General features: G+C 40.9%; 1 protein-coding gene across 1 annotated transcript in view; it reads right to left on the minus strand.

The window, feature by feature from the left end:
- Positions 1–14,179, minus strand: part of DPYD (dihydropyrimidine dehydrogenase) — a 342,395-nt gene that overhangs the window by 45,231 nt on the left and 282,985 nt on the right. Inside the window, exon 20 of the mRNA XM_059854310.1 lies at positions 846–1,025. Coding sequence (XP_059710293.1) covers positions 846–1,025 — 180 coding nt within the window. The remainder of the gene's footprint in view (positions 1–845; positions 1,026–14,179) is intronic.

Here is a 14,179-nt window from a genome sequence, read left to right on the forward strand (position 1 = left end):
ATCAGCAGGAAGCCAGTTACACCTCCCTGCTTCTCAGTATGGATCAGCAGGTGCCCTGGTGGAGGGGTGAGCAGGGCTGGGGCAGCTGCAACCCATTGCATCTGTCAAAAATCTCCAAAAATGCTTTTGTATCAGGGAACTGCTAGAGCAGAGAGGAGAGACAGTCCAGAGGTTAGGATTTCATGCTGGCCATCATTTACATTCCCATTTCATCACAGACTTTCTAGGTTTAAATGATCTTGCAGAATTTATTAAATTGTCTAGTGTGACCAATCCTCACTTAGAACTTCCCTGCCTTGCAGAGGGTTTGGGCATCAGCACATATGAAAGACCATGAGATGCTCAGGTGTGGTGACTGAAGGACCACCCCTACCTGATCTCACGTTCCAGCTAACAGCTGGTCTGAAACTACCTGTCTCAGCAGCTCAGAGCCACTGCAAGAGGGTTTTTGCATGTGTCCTGCTAAAACACACAGGAGCTTCTGGCACAATATCAGGATCAATCTGAAGTGAGTTGAGTTTTATTAAAACAAGCAGTTCCAGAACTTTTTCTATTGCATTTTTAATTTTACATCCTATATTTTTTTAAAGACATGATGTTACGAATCATGTGAAGAGATCATATTTGTAGTAAGATGTTAGCCTGTATCAAGTCATTTCAAGCTTCTCTTCTTAAGCTGCCTACATATTTGTTAATATTCAGAAGGAAAATGACTTGGTTACTAATTGTGACAGCAGCAGTGATTAATCACAGTAAGTAGCAGAAACTGCATACAATTATTATGGAATTACATTCAAAACAAAGACATAGTGTTACTATAGAGGAATGGCAATAAAACAACATACCTTTCCCATCAGATCAGCAATTCTAGGTACTGGTTTTCCTTTCTGATGGCACATGGTGGCAGGACTCTGTCCATTCCAGTCTTCAAGTTCCTCAATGCTTTTCAGGTAAAGAAGAGCTTGCAGTCCAGTGCAGTAGTCATCAATGACAGTGAAATCTTGATTTTGGATCGCGCTGCACACCTACGAAATGCCAGTCAGTTATCAGCTCCGTCCTGGCAGAGAACCATATGGAATTAGCAAGCTCTTTGGATTTACTGATTATCAGGTGACCCCTCCTGCAACCCCACTGAGAAAGAACTACAAGGATTCAGGATTATTGTCCGATTAATCCCATGTCATGATGTCACCAATGCAGTTCAGGAAAGAAAGGGCTCAATAACACCAGTTATGCCCAGATTTCCCAACAGCAGCCCTCGGACAAGACCTGAGGGCTGTTCAGAGATAAACTTACAAGCCCAGCCCCAGATGTGCCTGCTGGGGAGCTGCTGCTGAGCATGGCAGCACACTGACAAACCACTACCTGTGCTCAGAGCTTTGCCTGCAGACACTCAGTGGTACCCCCCAGCCTGCTCTGTTCAGGAAGCATAGACATAACCAGTTAGGTCCCAGCCTAGTAAATCACAGACTTGCTGAGACTGGAAAGCATCTCTTGAGATCCTGTTATTTAACCTCCAACTCAGAGAAGGGTCAACTAAAGGAGGCTACCCAATACTGTATCCAGTCAAGATTTTAATATCTCGAACTGCACCCCTCTGGAGAACCTGGTTCAGTGTTCAATCTCCCTTGCAGCTTTTTTCTTATATTTAAATGGAATTTCCTGTGTTTCAGTTTGTGCCCATTGTTTCTTCCAATTCCAATTCTGGATAGCCCTGAGATGAATCTGGTTCCAATGGAAGTGTCTCACCAAACAGCACTCATTAAACTGACCAGTTAGCATGGGGTGAGCATTGCCAGGCACAGAACAGAGTAATCCCCTCCTGCCACTCAGTGCAACTGAGAGGCCACTTTATTTTAAATACTTTAGAAGCATAAATAGCAACACAGGTTTATAAACATATAAACTAGTGATTCCTGACCTGCAGAGCTTAACGTGTACACACAAAACTACTGACAGCAGAAAAAAGTCTCACTATTTACATGGGCTCTTCTAGAGCATAGTTCTTCCCCTAGTTGGGGATATCAGCTCAGGCTTAAACCCACAGAGATCCCCAACCATACTAACAACTGAATCAAAAAATCCCAACTGTTGTCTGAATACCTTCTCATTAGCAAAACTCTAATCAGCCATCAGTGACAAGGTGCAGGGTTGATTGAGTGCCATTAATTATCAGTCCCGGGAAATGCTCTGAAATTCCAGATGTGTCAGGGTTTTCAGCCTCTGATTCAGCTTTTATTGTAAAAGCTGAAAGGAATGCTCCTGATAATACCTTGACTCCATGCACACACAGTGAACACAACAATGAAATAGCCACCTACTTCAGAACATGAATTGGTGCACACAGACATGCACAAACACATCCACGCTTCTTCGATGTGGAAACACACTTCAATCATAATTGACATCCACACTTAAAAAGCACAGGAAATATACTATACAAAATACTGTTTTCCCCATTTCAGAAATGACAATACAGCCTGCAGTCCTGAAGAGAGGTACACATCACATTGGGAAACACCTCCTACTACCCCTGAACAAGAGGGAAAAAAACCTATAAAATAAGCACAATAACATTTTCTATGAAGTGCATTTACATTACAAAAAAAAAAATCTGTTTCTCTGGAGAAACAGTGTGGGCATTAATTAGGCCTGTTATACCTTCCACAGGATTCAAGACTGTATTTTTTTTTTTTTTTGATGGCAACTATAGAGAGTATCATAATTACTTCCCGTACAGGTTGTTTAACTGCAAAATTCCACTGATGCTTTCTGTACAACAAGGAATTCTCTGGGTTTTTTTAGAGCACGAGTAACACTTATTATCTACTCTTAAAAATACTAAAACTGTAAAAAAAAAAAAAAAAGGCAGTTAAAAGCCGTGTCATGTCACTTGAAACAAGTTCAGACACTTTTGTCAAAATCCTGAAATATTTTGACAGGATGTATACACATGAGATACACCCGAGGATACCTGTAATAATCTTATAAATAAAGAGGCTTTTACTGTTTTCCAGCTTGTGGTGCAGTGTTATGAACGGCAATAATATAAAAATGTGTGGAAGATAATAACACACTAAGAGCTAACTATTTGTCTTCTCTGTGATTCTATATGCAAAATGCACTATATGCACTTCCCTGGAAAGCCAAGAAAGTTGCAGAACTCAAGGCAAAATGCAACTTTTAAGAAAAATGTAAATGTCTGCACTAAAGAAAAATGCTACATGACATAAAAAGGCTTAGAACAAAGAAGTGGTCTCAAACAATCCTCCTCTTCTGCAGAAACCTTACGACTGTGGTGCCCAATGGTGTGGATAATTAGCAAAAGACATGCCTTTCACTAATTTCACTGGGATAAATGCAAGTGCTTATGTTTATGGGCCTTTCCTAGAACAAGAGAGGTTCAAACATTAACAATACAAAACAAACCGCAATAATTTTGCCGTGTATTTGGCAAATTCCAAAATTCTGAGCTTGTGTTGCACAAATCAGATGGTGAGATTTGTATTTTAGGTTTACAGTGTCTTCCATCAATGTAGAAACCTTTGCTGCATTTTAAAAGGTGGTGAACAAAGTCAGGATAAAAGGTCGCCATGACCCATCAGCCATGACAATTCCTACACCACAGAGAGAGGTTTTTAGCATCATACCTGGCTGCCTCTGAATCACCAGTTTAAATGACACTGTGTCCTCTTTTCAGCACAGGAGAAGTGGCAATAGACCAGGTGAGACTCAAACTCAGGCATCCGGAAAAATCACAGAAGAACTGAACCAGCCCCTCCACACCTCATTAATGCCCTGCTCTGCTCCAGCTGCTTCGCTGGGAGCAGGCATTGCCCTCCCTTGCACAGCTCAGTGCTGAGCCTGAGCCCCCTCTGCTGCAGTCCAGATATTGCTGTATCCAAAATGGTTGCTACCACCTCTCATTTAATGTCTTATTAAACCACCTGAGGAGGGGATAAAGGTGAGAAGTGCTGTGTAAGGGCTGCTGTCCCTGCCTCGCACACTGACGGAGCGCAGCAGGAACTGCAGCCAGCCCTGCCAGCCCAGCCCCTCCCCTCAGCATCAGGCTGGTACCCACCAAGCACAGCAGACCCTGAAGCAAAACCCTGAGCAGCAGTGAGACTTTCCAAGTGAGAACACAGCCCTGCTGTGTAGTGCCAGAGCAGTGGTCTGCATCCCGTGGCCAACAGAAGCCGCTCACGGACGAGTGCATGAAACAGCGCGCGCCTGGATCCGCCGCTCGTGCGGTTTGTCAGCCCCGGCTCTGGCAAGCAGCAGTGCTGGGATGGCACAGCGGGGATGGCACCTGCTTAATATCCCTTAATCCTAAATAATCCAAGTGGATCTGTTTAATGAGTAAATTAACATTCAGCTGTTCACTGACCCAGCCTTTCACCTGAAACATTTAGGTAGAAAGGATCTTCTGTGGAAGATGAGAGACTGGCCCTGTGGAACATCCTACGGGACAGAGTGAGGCCCAGGTCACAACAAAGCTGTCAGCTCTACTGCTGACATGTGCTGTCCTGCTCTCTTGCTTGTGTTGGTCTTTAGAAGCTGGACTAGAAGAGAAAGGTGCTTCATCTTCCCTGTTTAGGAAGGTAACATGTAGTATTCATATTGCACTAATATGCAGGGAAATAACTTTGCACAAGCTTGGTTTTACTGCATTGCCTGGCTCTGTCCCAGCAGTAGAACTGCTACAATTTAATTTTTAATATGGGATTTCCTTCCTTTTCTCCCAGATACAGACTCCAATGATTGCCTCTTATATCCCAAAAGAGACACCTCAGCCGACATGCAATGTTTGGTCAATGGCATTGTGCTCTCAGTATTCTGAAATCTAAAACTGCTCAGCATAAGTTGCTGTAAGCAATTGTAAGTTACAATTCTAATCTATACAGACATGTCTGAGATACTAAAAGACACAATACCTGCTTTGCTGCTGGTAAACAGCCAAATTATCTCATTGGGGAATGGGGATGTGAAATGAATCACAGGTTAAAGGCTCTAAGTAAAACTGTTCTGCAAAATGCAATGATGGGAGAGGCACACAAAGGTCCCTGCTGCTGTTTTTCATCAGAAATACCCAGTCTGCTCTATTACTAAATAAACATAAAAAGTGAATCTAACTTTGTCATAGGATCTAGACACATTACAAGTCTTACTTGAGGAACTGGACTAAATTGTAAGGAGATTATTTTTGTGTAAAATAATTTTTTATGGGTTACAAGATTTTTATTGAACATTCACATGAATCTGAAACTTTTAATTAATATATTTTGAAGAAAAGTGCACTGCTGATGACAAGTACTTCTACATCAGTCACAAAACATTGTAAACGCCTTTGCTGTTAGCAGAACCATTACCAGAACCATTACACAATAAAGAGATGCCAATTCTGAAGTGTTTACTGAGGCAAATCCCCTGCAATGTTTATTGAAAGCTCTGTCTGTGTAAGACCTTTCAGTTTTGTTCATAGCCTGTGTTTTTAGAAGCAATGGGAAAAATATCCAGACATTAAGTTTTATTTCTGTTTCACTCTTTACAAAAATGGAAATGGTTCCTGTCCAAACTTTTGCATATCATGGAGGGATTGCATGGAAGATCTGTGCCATCCATGCAGGATTTGGACAGAGTGCCTAAGGTACTTCCAGCCAGATCACCCAGTAAAGCAATTCCTCTTCAGAGCATCTTCCCTTTGGGAGATCTTGTAGAGGAGAAATATTTTTCTGTAACACTAGAAGAGGAAACAGTGATGCCCTCTTCAGGCTGTACCGTTTCTCTTACCCTGTGACCTTCAGCTTTTACATTAACTCATTATATGGCAAAATCCCAGCTGGACAGGTGATGATGGGGAAGATAGTGCCAAAAATGAGCCCTAGTCCCTACCTGCATTATTTCTATTCCATCAATAGCTGGGATTTCAGCAGAGGCCACAAGAGGAGATGCAGATCTAGACATGCTTGTGTCAGTTTTTCCTGATACTATTTTCACCCAACAAGAGGTATCGTGTACAATCTCATATACTGCCACATCACCTCAAAAGACTGAAGCAGGTCAGAGAATCTAGACTGCTCAACAATGTGCTGTTCTGCAAGAAGAGAGTAAGTATTCTTGGTGTGACAAGACCTGTGTGAACAAAAATCCTGTTGTGCTCCAATTTGAAATTGTTTCCAAGCACTCTTAGAAGACTCTGGAAGTGAGGAATTTGTTCTGGGAGTCAATAGCTCGGAGAAAATTTTAATTTTTACACCCCTCTGAAATATATGTATCTCTCTTCAGGATATGGTTGTAAAATAATTGTCACTTTCGTGAAAACAGAAGTATCAGTAAGGAGGCAGATGGGTGGCAGTGATACATGGTCTAGAAGAAGATTGATGGGTATATATTTGTATACATAAATGCAAATCACATAGCTTTACTGTTCTACCATATTAGTTTCCATTTGTTGTAGCTGTACAACATCAAAGCCGCGATGTCTCCGTATATTGCATTTAGCGGTAATGTAACGGACTACCAAAAAAAAAAAAAAAAAAATCAAAGTGAGAGTTTCTAAGTAGTTTCCTGGCAATTGAGACAGCAGGCTCTTTCATCTGTGCTGTAACTGTGGCAGTGCATTGATTTAAACTCCTTCTGAGATCTCAAATGCTTTTATATTCGCAGGTCTCACTGGCTGCTTTCTTTTTGCCTTTTTCCCCCTTCAAATGATAAAATTCTAGCATTTAGCAGAATGCCATCTTGCTTCACCAGAAGATGAAGACTAATTTAGGCTTTGGTTCTAAACTGTACAGGTTTTGTAAATAAAATAGTTCTCTAAATGTCATTCGATTAAGAAATTGGCCTTTGACTTCACAATTTCTAATATTCTGACCACAGCAAAGGGATAAATAACTATTATTCCTCTGAGATACCTGTGAGAGGGTTTGCAATGCATTAACAATTGTGCTTTGCCATTAATTTGGTTGACTCTCTTTGAAATATATTTTCTGGTATGCTCAAATGGTAGATGAAAGGTTTACTATTTTATACTATATTTTCAATTTTAGCAATAATCATCTTTCTGTAGGAGCCTTCTTTTCCTATTAAAAATTCTTCCTGATAAGTACTCAAGACATAAATTCACCTTCTTGTTGGAGAAACATTTATGAATGCCTGAGCTGTTATTTAACGTATAGTTGAAGCTACTGCTTTCTTGATTAGGTTCTACTGATTAGGATTCTTGTGAAAAACACCTGAAGCTGTGAATGAATGCAAGATGGTTCAGGAAGGACTTTATTGGGCCCACCTGTGTATCTATATGGATTGCCAACATTAAGAAGGCTAATTTTATTGTAGAGGGCAAGAGCATTATGATATTCTAGGTGAGGCATAGACACAATTTAGGATTTATTCTCAAAGGCAACTAGCAAAAATTGACTTGACTAAAGGGAGATCTTTCTGGTCCAAGCAATCTATATGCTTCATAGCTCTTGCCTATGGAAATGAAAATGTGCATTTTCTAACCCCAGTAAAATAATATGGAGATCTGTGTCCAGATCTCCAAAGCAAAAAGCAGCAGACACTGCACAGGTTTCTGACCCAGTGCTCATAATCATGTGGCAAGAGCTGCAATGTGAGAGCATGCAGGCAAATACAATCTCCTCTGAGAGGCGTTTCTGTGCGTACAGCCCTCAGGACACCAATGTCTGTGGAAAGCCTGCCTCTAGAACAATGGTTCCTCCTCCTCATGTCTCCTCGAACACCAGCTTACCAGAACATTAAATGCATAGCCTAAATTATCCTTCCTATCTAATTATTACTTCTGCTAGAGGGTTGTAGGATTAAGAACATTAGGGGAAGTGGTTTATCAGACAATGTGGTACAATCTCGGGAAAAAACCTCGAGACTCTTTGTTTTAAAGAACAAATTTGTGAAAAGAAAAAGCTTCCAAAATATTGATATAGTACAGATGGAATGATTTGATTCACTCACATTAGCTGCTTAAATGACTCTAGAGATAGAGGTTAGCAGATGGGATGTTACTTAACAAGTCTTCAGAAACTGGATTGATGCAAAACTGAACTGGATGATAGCTGATAGCCTTTTTAAAACATTAGGACTGAACTAATATACATGAACTAATGAACTACTGTTTGTTTCGGAGTCTAGTACAGCTTTCAGAAAGCAGTTTGAAAGACTGAAATATTACAGCTATGAATTGTCTGAATTATGGGGGAAAAAAAAGCCAACCTAATCTTTTTTACTGAGTTCTAGACCTAAAGTCCTAATGAGCAGAGGGCTTACCAGCGACACTTTGAGGGACAACACACAGAAGATTCAAAGATGCTAATAACTCCAGGCTCTGAAAAGCAGGCAACCATCCACAAAAAGGCTTAAGAAATCTATACTGGAAAAAAAAAAAAAAAAGGGCTGGGTAGTCCTATGCCATGTGGGTCTCAGTAAGTCAGTGAAGTATTTCAAGAAATTTCATCAGACAATCTTGAAATGAATCATCCTTCTAATACAAAGTACAGGCTAATGTAAGTAAATAATGGAGCTCAAAATTACTTAAAAGGAGAAGAAGGTCTCCAGCCCATGCAAGACAAGCTTATGGGATAAACATTTTATTTCTTACAACAGCTTGGATCCTCTCTACAAAAGGACAACAAAATGCTAACATGGTGTCAAGCAGAGCTGAGCTGGCACTTTGGGAGCATTGAGGCAGGTAGGGAAATATGGATGCAGCAGCTGGACAGCAGGAAAGAGCCCCACAGCTCCGTGTGCTGAAACCACAGCAGCCTCCTGACACAGGCTTACAGAGAAGCTTCCCCAGCACCAGGGGGATGGCTGCACTTCCTGTCAGAGAGACCCCAAAGTACCTGATTTTGGGGGCTGCAAGACAGTTCTTGGTCATGTACTGCACTCCATCAACCCTGGGCAGTCGTGAGTGGCCAATGATGAAGGAGGAGAAAAAAGCTGAGAATCCATTAGGCACTTAGATGAGGGCACGGCAGGAGATAAGAGCACTATAAGGGATCCTTTAGGAATGTTCTCCAATGCATTAATTCCTAGCCTACTCAAACCTATTTTTCCTCCCCTTAAGTTCTCCAAGGCCAGTTAATGTATCTTCGATCTAAATAGCTAAACTGGGTGTTTGGGAGTGGGAAGCTGGTGGTTATCAAGGGACCCTGAACGATGCAATTTCGTATCCCATGTCTTTGAGAGGAGAAATGCAGAATAAATCAAGAATTTTCAGAAGGCTCCCTGAGGTAACAGTGGGTTTTTTCCCTGTCAACCACCCCTAGAGGAATGGTTATATTTCCTTATCTCACTAAAGCATTCTGTCAGTTCTTGGAACTACAAAGTGAACCTTTATGCAGTAGGTGGGCAGGCACACGGATAAAAGTGCTGATCATGCTCATCTTTCCTAAGAAAACAAATATGATTCCACATGCCTTGAGCATTGAGGAGTCTGGGAAACAGCTTCATAATCAGCCATGTACAGCAAATTGTATCATTGTACTGCAGATCTACAAAATGAATGATAGCTTTGGAAGCAGATGAACTAACTCCCCTGTGTAAACAGTCCAATCAAACATAGAGGTTCTACAACTATCTTTAAATACATGCTGAATATCACATCATATTTCATTTATTAACATCCAAAGGTCTCGCCTCTGTCTTAAAAGTACCCTTCTGGAAAATGGAATCCTTGAGCTCTCCCAGTGGTTCTGCAGCTGTTGGGACAACATTATCAGTTGTGTCAGGTAGATGTAGATTTGTTTGACCCATTTCCACAAGCCATTACCTTCAGCTCCAAAAAAATTTCTATAGCAGGTGCCAATTAAGTCACTCAGATCTGGTAGTTTGATGATAAAAGTAATCAAGTATTACACAGCAGTTTGCAGTGTTTTTAAGACTTTGTTTTCTGAGAGCAAGCCAACAAGAATACCACCATCTCTAGAACTGAGTTGGTCTGTTATCCCATTTTTAGAAAGGTGTATTTGTTAGAGATGAGTGTAATTCTAGGAAAGCACGCTTTTCAGAAAAGAATGGTGTTCTGAAAATCATGTGGAAAAGAGTTCCAGAATTACCAATATGTGCTGTTTGACAACATGGAATGCAATGGCTACATTTAACTTGAAAATATCTGTTTTGCAATCCAAGTTAATTGGAATGAAAAGGTCAAAACCAAAATATGTTGCAAAAAGATTGAAACAGATTTGATTCACCCAAATAATATTTTTGTCTTTAAATGTGTTAATTCCACACGTTTTTAGAATTTTGATAATCAGTCTAAACTGGAAAAGTTTTCCATGCTTAAACTTCCCTGTGACAGGAATAACTTTCCTCATCAATGGCAATAGTCAGTCTCATTAATGCCTAACAGATCCAGGGTGGACCTTCAGTGTTCATCCCAGGACACTCTGAATCAGACACAGCAGGAACTTGAGATCTATTCTGATTAAACAAAATTTGTCAATGAAAAACAGTTCCCTCAAATTTTCAACAAATTCTAATGAGAACCATCTACTGAGGAACATCCTCCTGTGACCAGAATTTTGAAAGCTGCAGACCTCTCAAAATCAAACAGAAAAGCAATTTTTCTATCTTGGAACCTCAATTCAGTCCTGCAATGATTAACCCCTCATCCTTGTGAGTCTTTCCCTCTAGTACTCTCACATTATATTTCAGCTAAAATTACTTTCATCCTCTATCAGCTTGCCTGTACGAATTTGTGCTGCAGCTGCTGTGTCTATTGAAGAGCGAGATTCATGTGAACAAAATAGTTCTGACCCTGTGAATCCTTCGTGTCGGAGATAAAAACCCACTTCCTCATTTCCTTAGGGATTGTTTTACCTATCTCCGTCCAAATAATAAACATCAGCAAGAAAAGCAGCAACATAACTGATGATATTGAAGGAAGTTAAACCCTTTCTTAAATGTACTGCCAGCTTCCAAAATGACGGTTTAGAAAAACAACACTTTCTCTGTTTCTTTTGTTCTAATTGTATGGATAAAAGAACCCCTCATCAGTCAGATCAAGCTGTGTCCGGGGGCTTGAGCTGTAACAGGAAAAAAATTATTGCTCCCTCCTTCCTGGGCAGAAAACCCATTTTTCTACCACTGGGAAAAGCAAAAGAGCAGGGACCAAACTGCAGCTAGCCCAGCACCAAGCCCCAGCTGAGCTGCACAGCAGTGCATTCCTGTGCCAGTGTGGGCTCCAGCACCATGCCTTCCCTGAGCACAACCTCTTCCACTGCTTGCTTCCCCTTTCTTCCTTTCACTGCCAGGTACAGCCTCTGCCTGAATGATCAACAAAGCTGCTATGATATAAAAAGGAAAAATTCTTAAACATGTGTTTGCTTTGTATGACTGACAGTATTTCCAAGAACTTCTCTGATGACAGAGCTTTGCAATACTGAACGTTTTACCTTCTCCCTTTTTGGAAAACAAGTCCCCTGCAGTTACAACACATATAACATAAAAAAAAAAACACCCCCAAAAAAACAACCCCACTGGAATTTTCCTAAGTAATTATTGGAGATGGCAGAAAAGAATGAAGAAAGAGCATTTTCCACTATGCTTATCTTGCCTTCTATTCATTTTCAATATCCAGCAAGGAGCTGGCTACAGTTTCAGATTCAATTTCCAGTCACTTCCACATGTTCTCAAGGGAACTCAATCTAAAACAGAGCTAGCTTCACGTCTGAAAGAAACCTGAGCTGAGTAAAACAACTTGCCTATAATTTGGTTAATCAACAATTAACCAAGCCTCTTGTGAAGAGTCATCTCCATGTTTCATTTACTTTGTAAACTTTAAACAAAACTCACTCGGTGTCAATTCACACCATGTGCTTTATCCACATGGAGAACAGCTCTGTGCCTGTTCATGCAAGAGAGCAGCAGCACAAGTCCACATCAGCAGTGTGAATCCACATCGAAAATTGGTGCAGTACTACCAGGCTTTCAAAGGACCAGCAATATTGTGGATCCTTGGGAGAGATGGAGAAAAACCTATTGCCAAAGCAATTACTCTTCCCATCCCCTCAATTCTGAAAGTCCCTGTGTTGCCAATCCCAGAGGAGCACGGCAGACACCCTGGCAGAGCAGGAAAGGGGAGCAGGCCCACTGTCCCCAGGAGAACAAATCCCCTGCAGAGGCGGGGAACGACTGCTATAGGACAGCATTTGAACTGATGCTCAATTGAGACCTAATTGTTAGTAAATAATTACTACCATACAGTGATAGTTGAAACTACTTTGAATGAGAATTCATTACGAGAATGACAAATAGCAATTGTTACAGAATGAGCTTTAATTCATTCTTACAAATTTATGAAATAACAATCCTATCTATGCAGACTTCACTTACTAGCTGGTGAAATGAGCAGAAATAAAGGAAAACTAATAGATAATTCCTCTAAGCAGCTCCAAATGTAGAACTAATGCAAAACTGCACAAAATAAAAGGCATTATTAATGTTGAATTTAGTCTGTAACTTTACAATGTGCTGATTTGAATATTGCAATTTTTCATAAAAAGTGGCAATACAATATGTAAGAATCAATAATGAAAACTTGTTCTAATTTGATGGGTTTTTTACAACTATAAGAAAAATAACTTTATAGATTGTTTTTGTTTGACAAATTCTGATTTTCTTTAAAAGAAATTCTCAGAGAAGATTCTCACTATCAATTAGCAATTTCTCTCCCAATCATCTGTAAAGGAGCAAGTGTGGCAGTCCTCTAATTACTTTTTGTTTTATTAGCAAAGACAGACAGTTGAGAACAGGTTGAATTTCTGTAATTAGCACTGGGCTAGGAAAAAACCAGAAAATAATGAAATGTTTTCAGAAGTGAATGCTTGGATATATCTGTCCCAACTCTTTTCTCTCTTTCACATTCATTTTTCTTAGGATTTTATGTCGACATGTTCAAACAGCACTTTGTTCCCTCTTTTGTTTCTGCATGTACTGCAAATTTCATCTCTGCAGAGAAGGGCCACTCCATTCAGTGCTGTATCCATTGAAGACTTTTCTCAGTGCGTGGCTCTGTGAGCAGTGGAGCTAATGATATCTGGCTTCCAGCAGCTCTGTGTCTCCTGGTTGGGTTCTCTGACGTCTAATAAGGTGTGACTGCCAATTAAAGCCTTTCCTGTGGCTGACACAGTGCTGTCCCATGCGGGCTCTCAGAGGTCTAATAAAGGTGAGCTCATAGTGTGCTTGTGCTTACAGTGAAGGAATGCAGCTACTCTCTCTCCTCTGCCTTTTCTGTTTCTCTAAATTTGTTAGAGTAAAACACTCTCCCTTCTGGCAAGTTTCAGTGAAAATGGCCACAAAAGCTCAAATGTGATGGAAGATGCTCAAATGGATGTACAAATACCTATCAAGTGTCTTTGGAAATACAGTCTAAAAACTGCTCTTTCTACAGGAGACTACACTTATCTCAATCAAAGGACTTACATCTGAAAAGTGGTTTTGTCTTAAGTGGCATTTTTTTTCTTAAAAATCTTGGTGGGTCTAAAGTACCATTCCTTGAATCATGTCCCATATCATTTTGGTAGCCTGACACTGCATTCAGCAACCTATTCTTCCCTCATCAATTTTAATCATGAGAGAAGAATTAGGTCTAGCACCTTAACTTCTCTGTGTCATGGATAGCTTTGTACAGAAAGGTTTTGTCCTACCCCTAAAGCCACAGCCTGTGTCAGAAACCTCACAGTGTCCAGCTGGTGTCCAAGTGTGCCTGTTCTTGGGCTTAGCAGCCCTTGGAGCCCTCTGCCTGGCACAGAGCAAAGCCTGCAGCCTGTGCTCCCCCCATGTGCTGGGGTAAGCACAGGTAGGAGCAGAGGAAGGGCAGGCTCTTTGGGAGCCCAGGCAGGAGAAGCACAGCCTCGCTCTGCCACACCCATGGCACCTTGTGGCTGTCTGAGACTTGCAGCAATCCACCCGACTTCATTCTCCTCATGCAGGGCTGAGACAAAGGACTCTCTGTCTGCATTCAAAATCATGGCTATTCATTGCAAGACAAAGTATTTTTTTCCCAATGGTTATCAGCAGAAACTTAACCTGGAATTTCAAAACACAGGCCAGCTCCCTCACTCCCCTGCTCTGCACTCCCATGATTTGAATGTCTTTTAGTTCTTCGGTCTGCATTAAATGGCACGAATAGTAATTCAAGGCTGAGAACTTTTTG

This window comes from Haemorhous mexicanus, chromosome 9 (genome assembly GCF_027477595.1).
Source record: "Haemorhous mexicanus isolate bHaeMex1 chromosome 9, bHaeMex1.pri, whole genome shotgun sequence".
Classification (NCBI taxonomy): domain Eukaryota; kingdom Metazoa; phylum Chordata; class Aves; order Passeriformes; family Fringillidae; genus Haemorhous; species Haemorhous mexicanus.